The sequence below is a fragment of the Mus pahari genome, chromosome 12 (assembly GCF_900095145.1).
Source record: "Mus pahari chromosome 12, PAHARI_EIJ_v1.1, whole genome shotgun sequence".
Classification (NCBI taxonomy): Eukaryota; Metazoa; Chordata; class Mammalia; order Rodentia; family Muridae; genus Mus; species Mus pahari.
Genome location: NC_034601.1, coordinates 46,162,137 through 46,185,750, shown reverse-complemented (window position 1 = coordinate 46,185,750; position 23,614 = coordinate 46,162,137). Strand labels below are relative to the sequence as shown.

Here is a 23,614-nt window from a genome sequence, read left to right as displayed (position 1 = left end):
ACCTACAGGGTTGCAACCCCCTTCAGGTACTTGGGTACTTTCTCTAGTTCCTGCATTGGGGACCCTGTGTTCCATCCAGTAGCTGGCTGTGATCTCTTAACTTAAATACAGTAACAGGCAAACTGCTTGGCAATTAACTTGCTCTTAATCAATATTTTAACTACTAAAAATAAATCCATGCAAATACATATTTTCCATATAAAGAAAGATGGACTATAAGTATATATAGTTTAGCTCTATTATTATTATACCCTAGAGGAAAGTCACAGGCTTACTGGACATCTCTACATTATTTCCAGACAAACTGAAAACTTAAAATGTTAAAATCTGGATATGTTTTAGTATTATAAATGAATTACAAAATAAACAATTGTAGCTTTAAAATGTTTTTCCACTAAACCATGTTACCTATAAAGGGACTGAATACACTAAATTATTTAAATCAATAGCAAACCCACTTAGAATTTGTTCCATCGTGACAGGTTCTACCTTGCTTTAGGCTAAGTCGCTCCTGGTAAGGGACAGGGAGAAGGAGGATCCCTGTTGAGAGCCAGGGAATTGGAGTTACTGTTCCAAAGGCGATGGCACGACATAGAATAATTACGACAGAGTGCTATAATTACTAGCTGTCCTCTGATAAGGGAAATTTGAAAATCAATAAAGCTTTGCTGAATTAAATTCGTTTAAAACTAAGTAAGGCCAATGTCCATATTTATGATTAAAACACACAAATTGAAAATGCTACTACCAATGTGTAATTATACAGTAATATAATTTTTTTTTGAGAATGTAATACACACAATGTGTTCAATTTGCTAAGAAGAAATGTAGTCTCGGTTCCAATTTGCAGCCTGGGCAGGCCCTGCCTGACTTCTCACAGCAAATCCCCAGAGGCTGCTGCTGAACTGAAAAGAGAGTCTCAAGAGCCCGGGTCTTGTCCTTGAACTTCTCACATGTGAACAAGGCAGCCTCGATGTGGGAAGGACACGGCAAGTGACATCACTCATGTGACTCCTCTGTCAACCTTGCAGATGGCACAAGCTCTCTGATTGGCCCCGTTATTGATGATGTTTCAATAGGGTTGAATAAATAATATCCACCGCGCCCTTTTCCTTTGAGTTTTACTTATATAGATGAATGTCCACGTCTCAGAGTTAAGAGTAATACTTATCTTTAATGACGTCACTAGATCTTAAAATTGAATTGAGATGTTAATATTGGAGATTCTAGGTTAGAGGGAATGTGATAGGAAGGTGAAGGTGAAGTTAGGCTGCCAAGCACGGGGCACATCCTGGGTCCTTCCCAAAGACTCCGTGCAGGGTGTGATTAAGACTCAGTGCTGTCCTAGCTCTTGTTCCTTAAGCACAGACGCTGGCACGAAGCTGCAGAAATGCCTATTTCAACCTTCCCACACAAAGGGACACTGCCTTTTTCTCTCCTTTTGTTACAAAGAGAAAAAGGCAGGTATGCCAGCAATTGCCTTGGGTTTGTGGACAGGAAATCATGGAGCTTTTGTTGAGGACTCGGGTTTTGTTAAGATTTGATTGGCTTGTCCAAAAAGGATGGCTCATGCACGTTAGTGGGAATTATAATTTTGCCAAAAGAAATCTTGTGTGAAAGCTCAAGGTGGGCAACACAAAGGATGAACAGAGTTGAGTCTCTGCATGGCTGTCCTTCCACTAGCCCGCTGGACACATGGGGCTTCTCTGCAGAAAGGTGGCTCTGCAGTCTGAAAGCTGAACTCTGGAGCAGCGGAAAGGCTGGTACCCTGACTCAGCTGTGCAGGGCACAGAAGGCTATCAGAAAGAGATGGGGATTTTATATAATATTTTGAGAAAATGCAATATCCTTTTTATGAGATATCTATCCTGCCCTTAAGTTGATATACTTTTCAAGGAACTCATCTCAACACTGCAAAATAATTTATGAGTACACTAATGAATTAAAAACACTGGGCATGAGGGAGACTTCCTTAGTCGCTGCTGCAAAGTGAGTTGGGCAGCTACCTTTGTTCAGTTTTACAATTCTAAAAGCAGTGAGCTGAACTGTGATTTAGTAAGTATATCTTTCATCAAGTTTTACTCTTAGAGTGAAGAATTACCACTAGCAATGTGCCACTGTATTTCTTTAGAAAAATCGTCACACGTTTTGTAAAATATAACAAAATATTTTCTGGTAGCTTCTAGAAATCCTGACCTTGTGGTAAAGGAGCCCACTGTACAGAGGCTTCATGAGTCAGGGCTTAAAATCGCGAGTACATTAGAAAAGCTGGAGGAGGATGCTAACCAGAAGCTGCCAAAAACTCAGCACCCAGAGTTGTGGCTGCACGCTTGTCTTACTTCTTGCATGCAGCAGATGACCTTCAGACACTTGGTCTTAGGTCACATCCCGGCAAACCATGAACAGCAAGGGGGAAGGATGCATTAATAGTGAACCAAACACTAGACAAGACAACTGCTGCTGAAAACCTCAACTAGAACTTATTCTTTCGCTATTCAGCCCCTTGAAACACAAAGTGACATGTGTTGTTAGGTGGCCAGAGTTTGTGTTTCATGAACTCTCTCCAAACTCTCCACATTAGCAAACCAGGAGAGAAAGAGAAGAGAGAAAAGCAGAGTGGGGGTGGGGCAGTGGGGGCAGAGGGAAGGAGAGAGGATGAAAAAAACAGAGCCATTGGTCTTGGTGGTAGAGATGGGGAGAGGAGATTAACAGCTCCACAGACTTTCAACGAGTTACTGATGAAGCGACGGACAATCAGAACACTTAAAAGGTCTCATGATTTATCTTATATGGAAATGTGCAGAAAACATTAAAAAGGAAAGATTTTTTTGTTTGTTTGTTTCTATTCTTGAGGCAAGTTCTTCTGGTGTAGCCCAGGATGACATCAAGCTCAAACTTGCCACCGCTGGGATTATGGCCATGTTCCTCCACGTCCACCTAGACTGCTTTACCAAAGCTAGTCCAGGAGGGAAGCCTTGCAAGGCACACAGACCACACACCTCTCCCCGGGTGACTGGGGACAGTGATAACAACAGCCTGCTGCCATGTGTGGCGGTGTTTCCTTTTTCTGATAATTCTGCCCAATACATGCAGAGGGTTTCCTTTAGTCTCTTCATTTTTATATCTGCTCCACACTCTACAGGTGTGTACTCATAAAGAACTGTATTTGTTTCCCGTTGAAGACAATATATCTCCATACTTAAAAAAGTTAACATAAACATTTAGGAGAGCTACCTTGTTAGGATATAAAACCTTATGTTTTGAAAAAAACCAGGGTATTAAAGCACATCTTGAAAAAAGTACTGAAGTCTGTTATTAGAAAAACATTTCACTGGAAATAGGGGATGGAGAACCTAAAGTTTGTGCCTCTCCTATTGGCTCATCACACCGCCATCACCATCTGTCATTCAGGAACTCTGCTGGCATCTGAAGGCATCGCTTGCTCCCTGTAATATGCAGAGCATGCTCCCTATGTCCTTCCCATCTTTCTTTTGCTTCAGAACGTTATACATGTACACAATGTACAATATACAACTCAGTCCCAGCTCCCTCCTACCAACCTTCAACTCTGCCCCACTAACACATCTCCTGTCTCACTTTACATCTCTCTTATTAAATAACCCACTGAATTCAATTGGTATTGCCCACATGTACATGGATGTGGAGTCATTTACTGGGTCATGTGCAAGCACTGTGATTCCTTACTGCTCTGCCATCTTTGCGATGTTTGATCATTAAATCAATCTGGTGTCAAGCAAACCAGGCAACCACAGCTCTCACTATCCAGAAATCTTTCTGCTAATGTGGCAGAGACTCAAGAAACAGTAACATAAATTTGACAGCATGATCTCAGATGCACTATGCTCTAAAAGAAAATTCTGCTTTTGCCTTTTTTTTTTCTTTTTTTAGATGTATTTATTTACTGTGTATACAGTGTTCCGCCTGCATGTATGCCTGCACACCAGTAGAGGGCACCAGATCTCATTATACATGGTTATGAGCCACAGTGTAGTTACTAGGAATTGAATTCAGGAGCTCTGGAAGAGCAGCCAATGCTCTCGACCACTCAGCCATCTCTCCAGCCCCACACCCTCTTGGGCTTTTCACTCACTCCTACCTGAAGGGAGAAGGAAAAGGTCCTGCCCTGAGGAAGGCCTGCTACTGGAGCCTGGAGGTTTTGAATGCTCAATGAGACTGTGTCTCGAAGGAGGTGGGGGAGGAGGGAGGGATGGGGGAGGAGCATCGAAAGCATCTTCACCTGCATCGAAAGAAAGAGCATTATCAAGAGTGGGGCTTCATTAATCACAACACAGTAGCAAGCAAAAATTAGGACGGATTTTTCCTTTATTGCTTTACCTGACAAGTAAGTTCACTTGTAGGGTGTATTCAGCACTTCCCTGACTTACATAATGGTGTTGATTTGTGGGTGTGTGGATAGAAAATGTATATAAACACACACATGCATGCAAATGTGCCTATGTGCATGTGTGTGTTTACACACACACACACACACACACACACACACACATACACACACACCAATGAAACATCCCCCATGAAACCATTTTTCTGTTTCCTGGGTCTTTCTATAAAAAGCAGCATTGCAAGTAATATATCAGCTCACTGTCCCTTTGTCATGTTTATACTATTAGTATACTAGAACTCTAAACTGAAAAGTATTATCAGTAAAACCAGCCACTATCCCATCCGGGAATCCATCCCATCATCAGCCACCAAACCCAGATACTAATGCACATGCCAGCAAGATTCTGCTGAAGGGACCCTGATATAGAGGCCTCTTGTGAGGCTATGCCAGTGCCTGGCAAACACAGAAGTGGATGCTCACAGTTAGCTATTGGATGGAACACAGGGCCCCCAATGGAAGAGCTAGAGAAAGTACCCAAGGAGCTGAAGGGGGCTGCAACCCTGTAGGTGCAACAACAATATGAACTAACCAGTACCCCCTGAGCTCGTGTCTCTAGCTGCATATGTAGACAGAAGATGGCTTAATTGGCCATCATTGGGAAGAGAGGCCCCTTGGTCTTGCAAACTTTATATGACCCAGCACAGGGGAAGGCCAGGGCCAAGTAGTGGGAGTGGGTGTGTAGGGGAGCAGGGGCGGGGGGGGGGTATAGGGTACTTTTGGGATAGCATTTGAAATGTAAATAAAGAAAATAATAATAATAAAATGCAAAAAATTTGGAGTCTATATAGCTTAAAAAAAAAAAAAAAGAAATTTCTGGGCAACAAAGAGAGTTCATGGCCTCTCCTGAGAAAAATCACACCATGCACGTATAATTTAGTGTCAAAGAGCTTGTCTAACCACTCCATAACACTTGTTCCACTGGACTGTAATTCAGTTATATCGCACCACACAGCTGATTTACTGTAAAACTATAGAGCAAACGCACAAGTGATGCAGAGTGCACTGTTTGCTTAGTTGTCATCTCCAGAGAACACGTCAATGGAGATCCCCATTAGGTGGCTCCAAAGCTGGTTACCCATATGTGTATATGTAAGTATGTGTGTATACACACACACACACACACACACACACACACACGGTTTATTCAATGGTTATAGAATATTGCAGTGTGGCTTTATGTCTATATATTTATCCTTGCAGCTTATTGCTAGACCAGAGTTTTTCTTACTTTGAATCTTTAAAAAATAAAATGAACTGAATTTGCAAGTATGTACATCAAATATGCTGTCAGTGAGACAGGCTATATGTAAACACCTTCGTATTCGAATAATAAAAATACACATGTATTTAAGCGGAATGAATTAGACATAAATACATAAAAAATGACTTTATCATTCTTTGTGCTAGCCTTGCAAAAATATGCAGAATATTTGATCTAATCATCACAAATATTTTTCTAATTTTAAGTATTTGAAGATTTAGGAGAGATTTGTTATCATTCAGGCTCTTGCTGTCACATAATTAAATTCAAATCTTTTTTTCAGCCCTTAAGTATCAGGCACCATGCTAGGAATTGAGTGATATGAAGATCAAAACTTAAGGAGCTTAAATACTATCAAGGGGAGTGAAAACCTGTTCGCAAACACTTATTACTGACAGGTGAAAGGGTTTAATTGGCCTCATAAAGGAGAATTTATGAGAGCAGAGAAGAAAAATACAAGCAGCATCCAGTAAGGTGCTGCTATCATGTGGCACATCAGAGGTTCATAAATATATGTCCAGGAAGACAGGCAATGCCTGTGCTTAGCCGAGAGAACAGTAAGGAAGGACCGATATGCAGGCCAAGCTGGAGGAAGGCCCAAGAGAAGAGGCAGGCTGTAACTTCTATGGGAATAGCTAGCAGAAAGGTCATCAATCATCTACGGCTGTTATATTGAACTACAACAACAAAATATTCAACTAGACCAGATGCAAACATGTAGGTCCCTGACAGCCCTACAGCAAACTCTATTAAACACTGTCATCTAGATCCTAAGGGCCTGAGTGATGGGTCAAGATCCAGTACAGAGAAAAAGCAGATAAGGAGACCAGACTCTAGAGGGGAATGTAGAATCCAAGCACAAGAGGAGAAACAGAACAGAAGAGAACGAAAGCCTTTGATCAATAAATCAGAAGCAAATGACACTGTAACAGGACAGCTCAAACTACTGGTCTGGGGTGCAGATGAGAAATACAAAAGTTCACTTAGTATTTCTAGTAGCCTAACAGACAATTCAGCAAAGCTTAGAAACAGACTAAACAGAACTTGTTCCTGTTTTCTAGGATGAAGTATATACTTTCTCATAAGCTAGTTACCCTAAGAGGGCCCAGCAATTTCATGCTGAAGCAAAGTGTGGGTCACGTTTACTAAGGGTTAGTACACGTGGAGGGCCCAGAACATCACTTGGAAGCCACTGCAGAGAGGCCAGGGGAGTGAGCAACACTCTTGGGTCTTGACACAGAACTATCTCTAGACGATGAAATCCTTACTGTGGCCAGCTCTTCCAGGCTTTCATTTTGTAGTCATGTAAGGATGAGATTGTGGAAATATAGCTTAAAACAAACTAAGAATCCTCTACCCTGATTATAAAAGCAGCGCCTTATTACAGAACATTCAGACACTTAAAAACTCTTAAAAATTTCCCAGCTATTTCCCACGCAATTAGTTCATCTGTTAGAGTGATGTCACATGAACGCAGGAGCCACCATCAACCAGAGAACCCAACTAAGTTTAGGCAAATTCTCAACCGAGAGTCTGCATTATAACGCACTCTTAATTCTAATAATGCAGATACGGAGGGTTGTTTAAACTGCTTTGAAAGTTTCGACCTAATGGAGGGATGAGGAGATCATAATCAGAGGGCGTCCTGTTGACTGAAGAACCATGCTTTGGGTGCTCCCGGGGTGGAGGCCTTGCGGGTGGGAATGGTACTGGATCAGAGGCTGAGTCAGAAACACCTCCTGGAGGACAACACAAAGCCTTAATGTATTCTCAGTGTGACAACGGAAGGGAGCTTTCCCTTTAAGTTGTGACCATTAAGATGTATACTGCAAAGGAAAACATACTCCATACATACCCTTCAAGTAGATGCCTAAATCTGGGATGTTCGATTTCTTCATTTCTGAAGGCGTACCATGAGTTCCATTCAATATACAGTGACCATTATCACAAGACCTAATGTGGAGACCAGAGGGCAAGAATCATTTAAAAGTCATGGCAGGTGTGAGGGGAGGATCACCTACTAAGGTAATAAGAATACAAAACAAAAACAATTTACCTTTTCTAGAAAAAGGACTGTAACAACATGCAGCTGCCCTGACCTGTACTTTAAAATCAGATGCGTATGTCTGAAGGTAAATGTGTGTCTCTCTCTTTTTCTCTCACTGAAATCAAGGGCTACTAAAGCAGTCGAAATCCTAAACACAAATTGTGTACGATGGCCAGAGTTCTGAAGTGACTGAGTATACGCTACGGAAAACTATGTACGGTCTAACGGCCTCCATTTTTGTTGATGGCACTGAATGTGCTTGTTGATTCACCTTAAGCATTTTTTTGAATTGAAATTATTCTAGGGCCTTAAAAGAGAGGAACCACTACCAATTTAAGTTCTGCAGGAAACACTCCGAGACCTACTCGTTCCGAACCTCTCTCACTACTATGTTCAGCAAACGCTGGCTCTCTGACACCTTAGGGAAGTGATGTCAGCAAAGGCTTTGGGTGCACATCATCAAGGTGGTTTAATGCGAGCGAAAATAGTAGTTCCCTTAAAAGATGTAATTTTATTACTGGCATCAATACTGGATGAAACTGAGGCATGGGAGGGGACACAGAACACACTTGCTCTTAAACACCTAGCTTAATAACAGCTGGCTACCAAAGAGCCACAGAGAGTGAAGTTTTATACTTTCCCTCTGAATTACTCAGATTACTTAGAGCAAAGTGAAACTACATTCATAATGGAGGAGAGAGTCGATATTTCAGTAGATACTGAGAGGGTGATTTATCTGAAATTCATTTCTACTCTCTCTGGTGGCCACTTCTTTTTAACGGGCAAGATATGGTTCATTTAAGAACAGTTACGTATTGAATCTTCATAATGATGATATGAATTGAATGATTCATTTACTGATTCACTTCCCACATATTGACAATTTATTTTTCTTGATGTTCCAAAGGGGGAGTGAGTGACACCCAGGAAAAGGAAGTTCTAAGGAGGGGGAGGACTCTGCAGATGACAAGAGGTGACACTCCATTCACTGGTTTCAAGAACAAATTAGATCAAGAATTCATTACAATTAAGCACAGGGATTAGCAACATTTATTACTTCTCTATAACTGTGGGGAGTTGGTTATGATGGTTATATTTCAAATGGACTTTCAGCATCTAAGAGGTTAGCCACTGAAATATCATCTACTGTGATGTGACAATTAAAATTTGATGAATTAAAATCATATCCTTCAGTCTTCCAGTCATGAAAAGAATGAGAATCTCAAAGAAACCAAAAAAATCTTGTTCAATTTTAGCATTTAAAAATTACTACACTAAATTAGTAAGAGCCAAAGAAACTGGGGGATTTGTTCGCAGTTTATACTTGATGAGAAGGTGTGACTTTCCCTCAGGCTAGCTCCTTGGGCACCTGGCTCTCCCAGAGTAACCCTCTCAGTTATCTTCCTTTCAGGACTACTCATCCGCATGACTAACAAGAGATAACTGGTTCTTGCTGTAATCAGGGAAAGCGTGGGCTGCAGCACATCACTAAGCCTGAGTAGTAATTCGGCCGACCAGCATCCCTTTGGAGGCACAACTCTGGTTTCCAAGTATTTCTTTATCTACCTCAGTGAGACACCTGAGAAGCATTTTCAACTCCAAAGATGGAAACTCTACTCATAAAATACTTTTAGTCGACTGAGCTGGCCTCAAGTGGAAGCAGCACACTGAGTAAAGATGGGATGGAAGACTGACGTCAGTCACTGGGAGGCCCCAGGCAGCTCGGGCACCAACAGTGTCTAAACAGAGCTGAGCAGCGCAGAGCCAAGCACAGCCCCAGGAATATTATCCAAGGAGAACGCAGGTCAGAAAATAAGTTCATAAAATAAAGCTAATAGATTGACATGTCAGTAAGATGCAAATTATATAAATGTTACTGTAACTGTATTAAGTTTCATGCATGCAAAGCTATGATTTTGCTTTAAGGCAAACTGATATTTCAAAACATGTAAGCCATTATCAGTAACTCTTATAAAGGTCAATGTGACTGGCACTTTGAAGACCAAGAATGTTTCTATTATAATGAGGTGGAAAAGAAAAAGAAAACACAACAAAATAAAATAACAAAACCCAGTGTTCTTTGTATTCTTACCTCATGCAAGAGAAGGTACTTACTCCAAAAACAAGTTAATGGAAGTAACTTTAGGGCTTCCCCCCACTGTCTTATGATTTCAGTAGAAGTATATTACATATCAAGAAGGAAAATGAATATAAATTATTCTAGCCTTCACATTATGAAGAAAAAAATTCTTAGGAAGGTTGACCTAGCACCTTAATATTAGTTTCTAAGCACTAATTTTTCTTCATGATATATATGCTCAGACCTTTTGAAATTCATTAAAATATCTTAGGAGAAATGCATGAATTAATCATCATTATATGTAATGTATAGCTTCATTTTATTAGATTGTAATTTGGCCTTTTGTGGGAGGGAGAAGAAGGCAACAAAATCTTTTATGTGAAAGCAATGAAGGAAATGTATAGGACCTATAGGCTAGGCTAGGAACAGGACTTTTAACCAAGCACATATTATTGAACCGCATAGAAACAGCCCCCCATGTTTGACAGTGTGACGATGCCTATGCAGATGCAGGGTGGTACAAAGATGCTCTTCTTCTTACCGAACAGGAGCTTTGACATTATGACAATGAGATGGTTGTGAAGTCAGGGAAACGGGATGGGATGAAGGAATCTTGTATTCATCGTCTTCTTCTTCTACCGTGTCTCTAGTTTTCTCTGAGAGACAATTTGCTAATGGACCAGTACACCTACCAAGAGGGAAAAGAAAATCCAATCTGGTTTAAGCATCATAAATACCAGAGCAGGAAGGTCTGGTGTGACATAGAAAAATGAAGAAGCTGCTTTGTCACTGGAAGTTTTCAACTATAAGCTGTTCTTACATCCAATAGAAATGGAAGGCCTCGAAATGTTTAGATAAAATATTCATACCTGTGGGTTTAAAGGGTGGGTGAACTAAGAAAAAAATGAAAATTATGAAAAGTGAAAGGGTTTCATAAATAAAGCTTTAACATAAAATGTGTACAATTATTCAAGCCCAAGCTATTCAAGTGTTAATTGCTCCCTCCCATGTACTGGAAATCTGCAAAAGTGGTAAGAATATACTGAAATCAACTGGAAACAAAGGGTTAAAGGTTCAAACTGGTCTATGGCTAGTACCTATAGTTTTTAAAAAGCCATAAATGAGAGAAATTTAACTACCTTGTGAACTTATATCTCTAGTGCTAGAGTTCCTCCCACTGCAATAATTAAGAACTAAATGTGTCCAGAATTAGAAGCAGATGACAGAATTAAATCTTTGAAATGTATTGTTTTTATAACTCATGATACCTAATTGTAATACCTAACTGCAACGAATAAAACACTTAGCAGAATACCATGATGAATTTGAACATTTTACTTGATCACTTGGGAAAATATATAAAATAAAATTGAAAAATACTCTACTTTCTGTGTGGGTTTTAATGTAACCCTTGCTACTGCCCAAGACACAGTCCAAAAGAAGTATGTTAAAACTCAACTTGGCCAACAGGTATTAAGACAACTAGTTTGCAAGACACTAGAAAAACACGGATCCAAACCATTTTAATTATTATGAACTTTACGGAAAATGTTCCAAAAAAAACCCCTCAAACGTGTAATGTTTCAGCACCTTCTGTAGAGGGAGCAAGAGCCCTTTGGTTCATGCCTATGTGGCTTTTAGGTCTTTTTCTTTTTCCATTTTCATTTCTTCTCACCACAAAGTAAAATTTTTCATTTTGTATTCTTCTCTCACGAGCTGAGTGTACCTGTCTGAACTCTTTGGGACTAAAACAGTTTTTCAGATTATTTTTTCCCCCTCAAATTTTGGAACATTTGCATACTTTACCAGTTGTAATCCTCATGTAATCCTCAAAAAGCTTTGGATTTTGGAGAACTTTCTATAATTATTTCACTTTCGGATCAGTGCAGCTGAACACCCATTATAATAGAAAGTAATGTCAGAGGTGTTTTTTTGTGTGTGTGTGTGTGTGTGTGCACACGCGCGTGCATGTGTGCGTGTGTGCGTGTGCTCATGTTTAAAGTTTCAACTGTATTCAGAGATCACAGAAAACCTTCCCTTGGGAGTTTTCAAAAGCTTACACTTTAATTTGTCTTTGAAGAAGTTTTCAGTATTGATTTTAAAGCTATGCTTGTTAAGAGATACTTCAGGATCCAAGTGTCAGTTAAGGGTGACCTGAAGCTTTGTTATAGTAACAGAAGGGTCTCTACACAGCCCAGAACACAGGCTATAAAATTCATAAACAAACAATAGTGTTATAGTCACTCTGCTTGAACCCAAGAAGACACACCTTGCAACTAAAGGTACCAATAGTATCGATGTCTCAAAATGATGTCTTGATGGTGTTTTAATATGGTTAGAGTAGAAATAAGTGTATTTTCTTGGGGACACACATCAATTTCACCAACTTCTGCAAGGACCAGGATGTCTCTACAGGCAGAGGAAGTGGGCCCTGCATGTTCCCATCCTCATCCTGCTGTGCTTCTAGTCTCAGTGAACGCCATCTCTATACCACTTAAGTGGCTAGTTCAGAGACAAAAGGGACCTTTGACTTGATATTCAGTAATTACATCAAGAGGTGGAAGTTCAAATCTGTCTCTTGCAGGTTACTTCAACGATTTAATGATTTAAGAAGCACTTTACTCTGAAGGAAGAACACTTGTTTTTAGTTTGCATGACATATAGTATGTATTGGGATGTGTGTGCTCATGCCAAGGTATGGATGGAGGTCAAAACACAACTTGTGGCAATCAGTTCTTACTCTCTCCTATCGATCAGCTTGCGGTTCCCAGGGATTGAACTCAGGTGATCAGGCCTTGTAGCAAGTAACCATCTTGTCAGTGCAAGAAATAAACAATTAAAAAAACAAAAACCCACACCTGTTGTTGATAGCTCTGGCTGCTGCCCTTCACCGACGGAAGATCTGGCCTGGCTAAATACCACTCATTCTTTTGTTAGTCAGAGAACATCTGATGTAAATATGAAAGGCAATAATTATCAATCCTTTTATCAAAACCTAAGCGCTCAGTTTTCGAAGCTATTAGCTGGACATTTTATCAGGTTGAATGGATCTTGGTGAGTTATAACTAGAAGTGAAGAAAGCGATGTGCCATTTGTATTGAAATGTGAAAAATGTCCCGGAGAAACATGCTATCTGGCTGTCTGCAAAGGAAAGATACCAAGCCAGTTGCATCCATTTACACCCATTACTTTAACACTGTTATATGACTCCGCCTTCCTGCTACCTCTTGCACTCTGCTGCTGTTCCTGAGTCATAGCATACAGGGATACATTTTTCCAGGTTGCAAAACCATTATCCCCTTAACTTGAAACTTATCTGGGCCTTCCTATCCTCATGGTGACTCACTGGCTTGAGTGTGCATGCACATGTGCGATGTTGAGAGGTCCATTTCCTTCACGGTGATACTTTCTGAGGCCTCCTTTCCAAGCTGAAGGTTCACAAACATAGTCCTCCCAAGAACTGCCTATTCCCAGAATAACCACAGGGCAGGCGGACTGCACATGCCATTACCAATTGACTTTGATAACAGACCTCAAATATCAATCACCCTCTTCAAGTGGTTTCCATTCCTAATTGGAGCAACCCTTGACAAACCACCTTTTCTCCGAAAACAAAAAGTAGACCCCTTCACATTTCAGTGTCTATAAAAATCCCCATGAAACTGGCAACAAATTCAGTAATTTTCTTTGACCTTTTTGGTTATATATATTTAGCGTATGTCCTTCCATTGATGTGTTTCCTATACCGCTATTTTACTGTTTCTGTCTAGAATTGCAACATGTTTCAGGGAAGACCTTGAGGTTCAAGGATTACCCTACTTTGCACGTAGCTGAGCACTTACAGGCTTTTAAATAAAAATAATGAGGGGGTACTAGAAAAGAAAATCACCATGCTGATAAAAAAGGAGAGAGAGCAACAATGTTCAGAACCTTTCATAGACAGAAAAGCATTTTAAATAATATGCCATTTTACTTGCTCCCCATATCAGAAGATCTCTGTTCTCTCACTAATGGCAGAAAGTCAAGGTAGACATGTTTTCATTAAATAAAAGCTCAAGCCGTCATGTTTTATTTCATGTTTCATGTGCTACACTGTTCTTACCCAAAAAAACAAAAACAGAAACAAAAACATCTGTAATTCAGACAAACCAAAACCCAGAAAGCCAACAAAATGTGATATTTGACAAGATTATCTTGTTTCTGCAGTACATAAGTCATTTGCCCAAAATATTGGCATGAGTATTACAATGATTTTGAGGGTGCTTTTCACACTATCAGGAAACGGTGAGCTTGCTGCAACCTGTAGCTTTAGACTAAACTTTGACTGTAAGCGAGCTCACGGATTTGCTGTTAACCCGGAGTCAGCTAGGACAGCTGCATGCCTGTGCCCCAGGGTCAGGCTTTTCACACAGACAGCCGGGCTCTCTCCCTTGCTTTTCTGCTTTCAAAGCCCCTGTTCAGAGCGGTCTTTCCTTGGGACCACATCTAGAGTGAAAGCCTGTGTGTCACTAGTTATCCTGTTCCACGTTTGATTTTCCTCCTGGAGATTACTGCTAACACGTTCTTCTCCTTAACTAGAGCACCCATTCCGAAGGGGAAGGGGGTTGGAGCTTGTCGCCCCACCCCCTGCAAGTCTCAGGTGAGCATAACAACAGAATAAAAACTAGACAGCTGAGCAAAAACTGGATTTTCTTTTCAGCGAACCCCCCCAAATTTAGTACCTTATTTAATTAAGAGATGTGTAACAACAACAAATGTTACCACCTCCCACAACAGAGGACCTTTAGGAAAAGTATGAACCAAGTAGCTTTGGTTCCAGGATATTTGACAACTTGCAATTATTATGACAAAACTACAACTGTCCATATGTAAACAACAAATCATAAATAAATTATTCCTCAGCTTTCTACAGTATGGTTTTACTTGGATGTATTCACTACCTTATTATTTATAATATCATTTGTGTTCATTTGATAGTATGGTATGCCAAGGACAATAAACATTTCAATTGTTTAGTCTTCCATTTCATTAAACTTTAAAATCAAATTAGGCGGATATAATTTAATAAGCAAATATGTAATAGAACACTCCATGTATATGTAAACTACATATTATACATTATAATTTAATTACAAAGTAAAATAGTACACAAGGAACTTTTTGTTCTCTCTTCTAAAAAGTTAGTATAATAAATACCTACATTTTAAGTTATTACTTAAAGCTTTATATTGATAGTGCCAAAAATGCTATATAGAATCTAGTTTTTTAAAAAGTCAGGAAATGGAGTATCTATTCAAACAGCGACTGTTTCTTTTCACTTTCAATTTATGATAACATATTTTCAGAAATAAATGATAAAATGTGTAGAAAGAGTCACATAATCCCCAGATGAAGACTGGCCTGAATGGAAACCTCACAGATTATTCTCTGTGCTGAAGAAAACAGGCATCAAGGGCCAGCATCAAATGCCGAAAAATCAGACCTTCCTAACTGCTACTAACACTAGAGTTAAAACTAAAAGATCATTGCTAGCCTGGTATTCTTATGTGCAGCTCTGTGGCTTCCAAAATTTGTAAGAATTGTAAGTTAATTTAGGCAGTGATTTGTAATTTTACTTTGGCTTGATGTTTGAACATGGACCAAGAATCTAAGATATCAATGGGGACCTGAATGTCTAACAGTGCTACATCAGTGAGCATATGCATTTGCTCTGTCATCCTCCTATGATGGATGCTCCTTAGACATGGACTATCTTCTCCAGTGGGTCAAAGTGGAGCTGTATTTATAATAAATTATGTGGATATTATGTAGTAGTACAATTTCATAACCAACATTCTATCAGATACTATAATAATAATATGAACAATATAATGATTATAATGAAAGTATTATAAGCATTCTAATATTAGTAATGTTAGTAAGGTCGATAGTTCATCTCATGGTGGCTTCTGCAATAGGAAGTGGTCAACCTGCTATGGTAGAGAGCATTCAGGTCACCAAAGTTTCCAATAAAATTAACACCATATAGTGAATAATTCATAGCAATTGCTGCATAGGGAGCAGAAGCTCAAAAGATTTTAGGTAACATTTAAGTTAAACATATCCTCTCATGTATTAGCCAGATAGAAGCCAAAAGTCCAGAAAGGGAACCTTCCTCAAAGTAGGGCAATTAATAAATGCTAGGGTAAGACATGGAACCCAACAGGATCTTATTCTACCGCTGACTTCAGAATCTCATGATTTCACAGAAAAAAGCAGTAGATATTTTCTGAAAAAAACAAATGGATGTGACTATATCAAACGACAAGGAAAGTGTGATGTCATCTCCACAGATGACCTAAATGATGCTAAAATAAGTCTCAATTTCACAAAGGCCCGAGGATTAAATTTGGATGTTGATATTTTGAGTATTTATTTCTGCTATTAGGATTATTTTATTTTATATATTTTCTTCTCTTCATTCTTTCTTTTCTTTTATTATATTTTCTTATATACTTTACTTAATTTCTACAGATATAGTTGTGGGGAGGGGAAGAGAAACATACAATACAAATCTAACGCTTACAACTATGGCTAATTTGTAACATGCAAACTCAAAACTAACTTGCTGATAAAAATGCTTATTAAAATATTTTTTAGTATAAGCTAGAAAATATTGAGGAAAAATTAGAAAGAGGGGAGAAAATATCACCCAATCTTAGAAGCTCTTACAGAGTTAAATATTACAAACTTACCAGTGAATGCATTTCACTAGGAACTTACCATTCATGCTAATTTACAAAAGGACCAAATATAAACAAACAAAACCGGGACCCTCTTCTCTAGTCATACTTAGCTGTGTGAATTAAAGAAACAGAGGGCTGGGGGACCTGATCAGGAACTTGGACCATCTCAGTAATTTGTTTCCTAAAACCCTGAATGTAGGGGTTACAGAGCAGAGATGTCTTACTGTATGTGCACACATTAAGGTTTACTTGCAAAAGACTGCACTATCAAGTTTGCTCTTAGACTCTATGACGGAGCGCTTGTAACTGCTCCTAACTGCTGGGTCGCCAACAGACTTTGAGCTCAGCTTCTCTACTCTTCCCTCAAGGATCTCAAATTGCACTCTGGTTTAATTTCAGGCATTGTGGTATCTAATTGTGCCCATCTTCAGTGACTCGTTCTATCCCGACTACAAAACACACTTTGCTGATGCAATTTGTAATGGCTTTCCTTAAAGGATGGGAAAAAAAAAACCCTAGTCAATGAGCAGTACACGGTTTGGTGCAGAGTTCTCTTGTGACTTCACACATGTTAAAAGATTTCTCTCTCTCTCTCTCTCTCTCTCTCTCTCTCTATATATATATATATATATATATATATATATATATATATATATATATATATATTACTCTCTAGAGTATATCAGATTCCTGGAAGGTTGAGAGTTAGCTTCTCCTTTCTTCTTTCTTTTATAAATCTAATGGAAACTCAAGGACCTCCAGGGAAAAGAATGAAGAAGTTCTGAGGATTTTCATTATAAAAGAAGGCCTTTGCATGGTTAGTGATGTACCTGAGAAAGAATGCTGGCTGAGCATGTATAGGACACCAACACATACCCAGAGAAAAAAGAAAAACCTGGCAATCTTAGTAGATAGAAACCAAGCAATCAAAAACAACAACAACAACAACAACAACAACACAATCCCCTCTCCTCTTTAATTTTCCCTGGGATTATTTGAAAGCATAAACCTTGTTTATGATTTTCAAACCATTCAATCTTTTTTAAAATTAGAGTACATAATTACTTACATCAAGAACAATAATTTGTAACAAGAAGAATGCAAATCAGTTTTTTTAAAAAATATTTTGTGATACAGAGGCTCACTCTGGACAATTCTCCTGGTCTCATCTCCCTAATGCTGGGATTATAGGTATATACTGCCAATCTCTGCCTTGTCAACCACTATTAGTTATTGAACACAAGTCACATTAGTTTTTATAAAAACCAAATGCTGAGACATGGAACTTGAGGAAAAGGTGGAACATGGTGGGCAGGGCTTGGTTGCTGCATACAGTTATAGGACAGGCACTAGGAATAAATGAGAACTCAGCTGGCTAAACTTCTGTAGGCTCATACTGCTGGCAGAAGAAAACAGAGAGTTCAGAAGGAAATGGAAATGTAAGGAGAGTGGCATCTTGGCTGGACATCACCTCACTGTCCAGCACTGACCACTGCTCCCAACTCAGTGCAGATCTACAGACATTCTCAGAGGTCTAGGCTTAACTGGATAGGAAAAACTCCATGAGGACACATGCACAGATCTTGGGTGCTGAAGAGATTTGAGAAGCAGGGAACTTGGGGGAATTTTATTGAAGTTGAAGTGGGTAGTGAGATAAAGTCAAGAAGAAGGCTGGAGGAGAGAGCTTGCTGTGCTGCTCTGCCCTCTGCTTCGATGGAGGACAGGCTAAACTTCCTTGCCCTATCGTCTTCTCAGGAGTTTAGTGAAGTCTGTAAGAGCTACTCCCAGAACCAGAAGTCTTAACACCTGATACTTGAAGTCATAAGCTCAATTGCACTGCTTTTGTCTTTGCTGATTCCCTTCTATTTACCCCGCAGTTACTGTACTAAGAACCTGAAAAACATTCTTTCCCATATTAGGGATGGACACACGGTCTCCAAATCCAAGGAAACTCACTTTATGCTTGGGAGAAGGGTAGTGACTGGAGGCGGAGGGGAAAGCCGAGGAGGGACATCGTATTCTTCAGTGGCAAGGTGTCCATTGGAAAAGACCTGAAAATAAACCAAAGGTGTTACTTCCTGGACTTCAACTCCTGACAAAGCCTGAAACCACAGCAGCTCTTAGAATTTCACAGAGCTCATGTAATTTTGGCTTATTTAGACTAGTGCAATACCATACAATTTATTCAGGAGTCAGCAGGATCAGTAGTGACTTACAGATTATATGAAAAGATGTTACATTATGATTTTTAAACACGTGTGTGGAAATCCTACTTTTGATTTGCAAAAAGGCTCAAGAGCCAACATTTCGTCAGTGGGGATGAGGGGCTTCCGGTTTACAGGTGCAGTCGTAATGCTGGTGGAAGCACCTGGACAACTGTTCCTTGCCTCTCTTATAGTCTTGAACTGGAGCAACTTAAATGGTGGGAGAAATGGAAGGGTAACTTTGCAAAGGCATATAAGACTATGGACCTGTTAAAGTTTGTAAGTAACGATTTGGTATTTTTATCATAAACTTCTTTCATAAGCTCTTACTAACTGTACCTGATAGCTTTGTGTCAACTTGACACAGCTGGAGTTATCACAGAGAAAGGAACTTCAGTTGGGGAAATGCCTCCANGAGATCCAGCTGTAAGGCATTTTCTCAATTAGTGATCAAGGGGGGAGGGCCCCTTGTGGGTGGTGCCATCTCTGGGCTGGTAGTCTTGGTTCTATAAGAGAGCAGGCTGAGCAAGCCATGGGAAGCAAGCCAGTAAAGAACATCCCTCCATGGCCTCTGCATCAGTTCCTGCTCCCTAACCTGCTTGAGTTCCAGTCCTGACTTCTTCAGTGATGAACAGCAATGTGGAAATGTAAGCTGAATAAACCCTTTCCTTCTAACTGCTTCTTGGTCATGATGTTTGTGCAGGAATAGAAACCCTGACTAAGACACTAACTCATCTTGAGAAGGGAGACGGATACTAGGGATAGATGGGTGAGCTGTACCTTCAGTAGTCCTGGCTAAATGAGCCCTGATGGGTGAGTTGTACCTTTCGTACCTTGGCTAAATAGGTCCAGATCCACTGCTTAATTTCTTGGTTATATAAACAGTGGTGAGGATTTAAAATGCAAACTGCAAAGGCCATGGGTATCCTACCAAACAGCAGACTGCAAGATCTGAGATATATGGATGCTCTCATCTACTGTAAAAAAATCCAATTTTATAGCACTGAAATTTCACTCTAAAAGCGAGGGACTCTGTTAGTTCAATTTTCTTTCCCAAATCTCCCCTCATTAGATTCAACACGCTGCAGTTACAGCCTGATAAAACACATCTTTAAATGAAGTGATTTTATCGTGGGCTTCTGACTGAGGACCAGGTATCAGAACATGACAAAATTTTTTGAACTTTGCTAGAGAAGAGAATTTTCCTAAGAGACATGTATCATGATGAAGTGCAATGAAATCCTTAAACATAAAAATTGTCTTTTATCTGATGAATACATACATCTAGCTATAAATGCCAATTATAATGTTGAACATCTGAAAGTATCCTTCACCAAAATTCTTCTCATTGACTGAACAGACATGGTGCTAAGATTTTTGCAATAAAATCTAATGATTTTTTTTAACAAAATTACAATTAAAAGTTGTGTAAAATGAAAGGATTTTTTTTTTTAAATGTGGACTAAGCTGTTTTTTCAGTAATAATATTTATCATGTTACTACTTGATAAGAGCTTAGTAACAAAAGGATGATGTGGAAATAACAGTTCATGGTATCAACTTTAACAATAAGCCAACTATAATTTCATAATCAAAACATTATGAACACACTTGAACAGGAATATCAATATACCCAAACATCTACTGATATGGAAATAAAAGCATGTTTGAACCTTGATAAAGGAACTATACATTGATGGGACAATTCATGCAACATCTCTGTGTGATACTAAATTTCTCAAAGGGAAATCTCCTGTTGTGAAAGACGGCTCAGCTGCTAGAGTGCCTGCCGCACAGGAAAGAGGACCTGCGTTCATGTTCCCAGTACCCACATCATAGCTACCTAGGCACAGCTGTATGCATTTGGAATCCCAGCACTGTGTTGACAGATCAAAAGAACTCACTGGACATTCCTAGCCTAGAAAAGCATTTGATAGAAGCATTTGATATGGCTCGGTGGCTAAGAGCACTTTCTGCTCTTCTAGAGAGCACAGATTTGCTACCCAGCACCCACACAAATGCTCACAATTGTCTTGAACTCAAGTACATAGTACACAGCCATATATTCAAGCAAAAAAACCCATAAACCTATCAATCAATCAATCAATCAAAACTTCAGGTGAGTAAATGACAAAGGAAGATGGATGTGGCCATGAGCGTCCATATGCATGTGCATATAATATGTATATACAAAGAATACTCATATACATACACAACATACATACACACACAGTAAAATAAAGAAGTAAACAGACAACAGAGTTTTTATTGGAAAAAAATCATAAAATCTATTGCTCAGGTTCATTCATTCTCTGGTATGGCATTAACTTGAGGGGATTAAGCAACTCCTTCCTAACTTCATTGGACAAATTAGTATGTTTCGAAATGTGAGTAGCATTTTAACTAATGGCTTCATGAGCTGTACTGATGGACTGTAGCTTAAAGGTGTCTCCTGTCTCCTAAAAGTTAGAGGGTTTTTCGTTTGTTTTGTTTTTAATGAACAATTTATTTGATATCTGCAAGTGTAGTTCTATTTTGTAGAGAATTAATGTGATATTGTGTCTGTTTAGGACTACAGCGTTTTATTTCTCACTTCTTTTTATAGCAAATTCCCTTACATGTGCCATGTGCAGTAGGGCTTCCATGAATGTCGAGAGACAACAGGGCAGGTGACCTCAGTAGTGGAGGCACTGACCAGGGAAATTTCATTGCTATAACTGGAAGACACCCTGTATTTATTTAAAAAGTACACATCATTTGCTTAGTATCTGATCATCCTGTAATCAGTTCTAAACTGTGTCTCGAGAGTTAAGCATATTCTTAATACCATACATGAAATTCTGTATAGTTCTTCCTAATTAGGAGACCAAAATTACACAGGCATGCAAAAAGCCAAAGGCTTACAAGTGCTGAGACTCATTTCTGTGAATCTAATGTGATTGTTTCTGAAAAGGAGTTGTTGGAGGATGAAATCTAACACGTGATTCTGAATTCCACATTCAACTCCACCCATTTCATCAAACCAGAAATCGGCTGTCACTACCCGAGAGTGTGCAGCATACCACCATCACCTCGTTGAAGATAAATATTATATGTTCCTTAGGAATCTGAAGGATCTGATTGTGAATAGTGGAGACAACAATCTTCTAGACGCTGGCCTCTGGGCTCAGGCTCCTCCATGGCTGTCACCTATCCATTAGAATTCTCCCAGAAATCTTAGGAATTTACATTTTTAAAATCCGCATCACTGATCACGTTAGTCTGGTGCTATCTCTACTTTGAAAGCTCTTTCCTACATACAGAACTGAGAAAACTCCATACCAGAACTGGTTTCAAATTGTATCACCCAGTTTGGGGACAGAAGCCTTTATCCTTATACGCATTACACTTCCTTCCCTTGACTTCGTTTCACTGTCCTGCTCCCTACCTCTGTGAAGTCCCTTCCTGTTATTCCCATGGAGGTCAGGGGGCAGGGGTGGGGGGGCTACCCCTTTTTCTGCCATCTCTGTTAGCCCAGCTTGTAGAGACCAGCTTGTAGAACACTTTATTCCTTTTCTGCCTTTCCTTTGGATTTCAACTTCTTTTCCAGGGAACTACATATTTCCTGGGTGTTTCTCACGCATTGGAGAGTGGTCTTGTCAGTCCTGACTGTCCCACACTTAGACTGTTCTATTCATAATATTCTCACAGAGTTACAGACATCCAACTACTTGCATTGCTGAGTGAGGATGACAAAATAAGCTCCATTCCTGAAGGGTCAGCAGTGTGGAAACCCTCCAATCTGGGCTGTGTAATCTATTGTAAAACTGGCTATCTTACATTGGTTTTTCTGTGTGCCTTTAGGCATCATATAGTCTTAACACATATGTTTGGAATCTTTTCCTGTGACTTAGACTTTGTCTAAGATTAGAATGATATTTTATGAAAAATTCTGAACAATGAAAAGGATTTTTGTTTTAAAAACATGTTTATCTGTTTGNTTTTACTTGATATGATAAGTACTCCCCTTACACACACACACACACACACACACACACACACACACACAGACAGACATGGACACACACACACCTTGTGGGTGCCTAGATTTTTATTTATTATCAAATGACAAATGCAAATGTATTTTCTATCTTGTGATTATAATTGCTCCACAATCTATAGAGAGTATGTCTTCGTGTGTTCTTCAGTAGGACACTGAAAATGGGGCCCATGTGCACAAAGGCTCTCGTTTTGAAAGCCAGCTCTTGCAAATCTTGGAACTTACCGATAAGTTTAATGTCATATGTATGAACATGCGCTTCCTCACACAAAGTGCTGAAGTTATAATCACAAGAAGAGGATCATAAGGCAATCTTATCTAGAGATTCCTTCAAAAGATTGTTCTACATAAGGTCATCTCATCTGTAATGTCCTCGCCAGGCAGATGACACGTTAAAGACAGTGTTTATCACTAAGAACCAGCTGGGTCCTCAGACTCTCAAGGGAACAGTGTTCTTGCCCAGAAGTAACAACTTTAAGTTTGTATCCTATTTTTAAATATTTATTGCAAAGCGTGGGTTCAAACAGCAGTTTGGTTGCAACATGAAATAACCTTTGAGGATATAAGCATAGCCACACTAATACACACAAAGGAGGGGAGACCTTCAAGGGTCTTTTCTCTTAAGAGTCCCCCTCAGAAGGAGAAGTCAATCATGAGACAAAAATAAAAAATTAGAGAAAACTTTTATTTTAATTTTTTACTTCTTGGTGAAACTCAAGGAGTAAGTGGAAGGAGTAGGGAAGGAGTGAGGCAGAGAGGGAGGGATGAGGAGAGGAGGGAGAGAAAGGGGAAGGGAGGGAGGGAGGAAGAGAGGGAAAGGAAAAGAGAGGGGA

The 23,614-nt window shown here is 39.5% G+C and overlaps 1 protein-coding gene across 7 annotated transcripts in view; it reads right to left on the bottom strand.

Moving 5' to 3' along the window:
* The window catches only part of Cblb (Cbl proto-oncogene B), a 173,506-nt gene that overhangs the window by 15,859 nt on the left and 134,033 nt on the right, over positions 1–23,614 (bottom strand). For 5 of the 7 annotated variants that reach the window (XM_021210047.2, XM_029544898.1, XM_021210046.2 and 2 more), the window contains 5 exons: positions 18,496–18,590; positions 10,356–10,502; positions 7,543–7,640; positions 7,295–7,426; positions 4,118–4,258 (listed from right to left, as the gene is read on the bottom strand). In XM_021210047.2, coding sequence (XP_021065706.1) covers positions 4,118–4,258; positions 7,295–7,426; positions 7,543–7,640; positions 10,356–10,502; positions 18,496–18,590 — 613 coding nt within the window. The remainder of the gene's footprint in view (positions 1–4,117; positions 4,259–7,294; positions 7,427–7,542; positions 7,641–10,355; positions 10,503–18,495; positions 18,591–23,614) is intronic. The other 2 variants (XM_021210048.1, XM_021210049.1) reach the window with 1 other exon arrangement.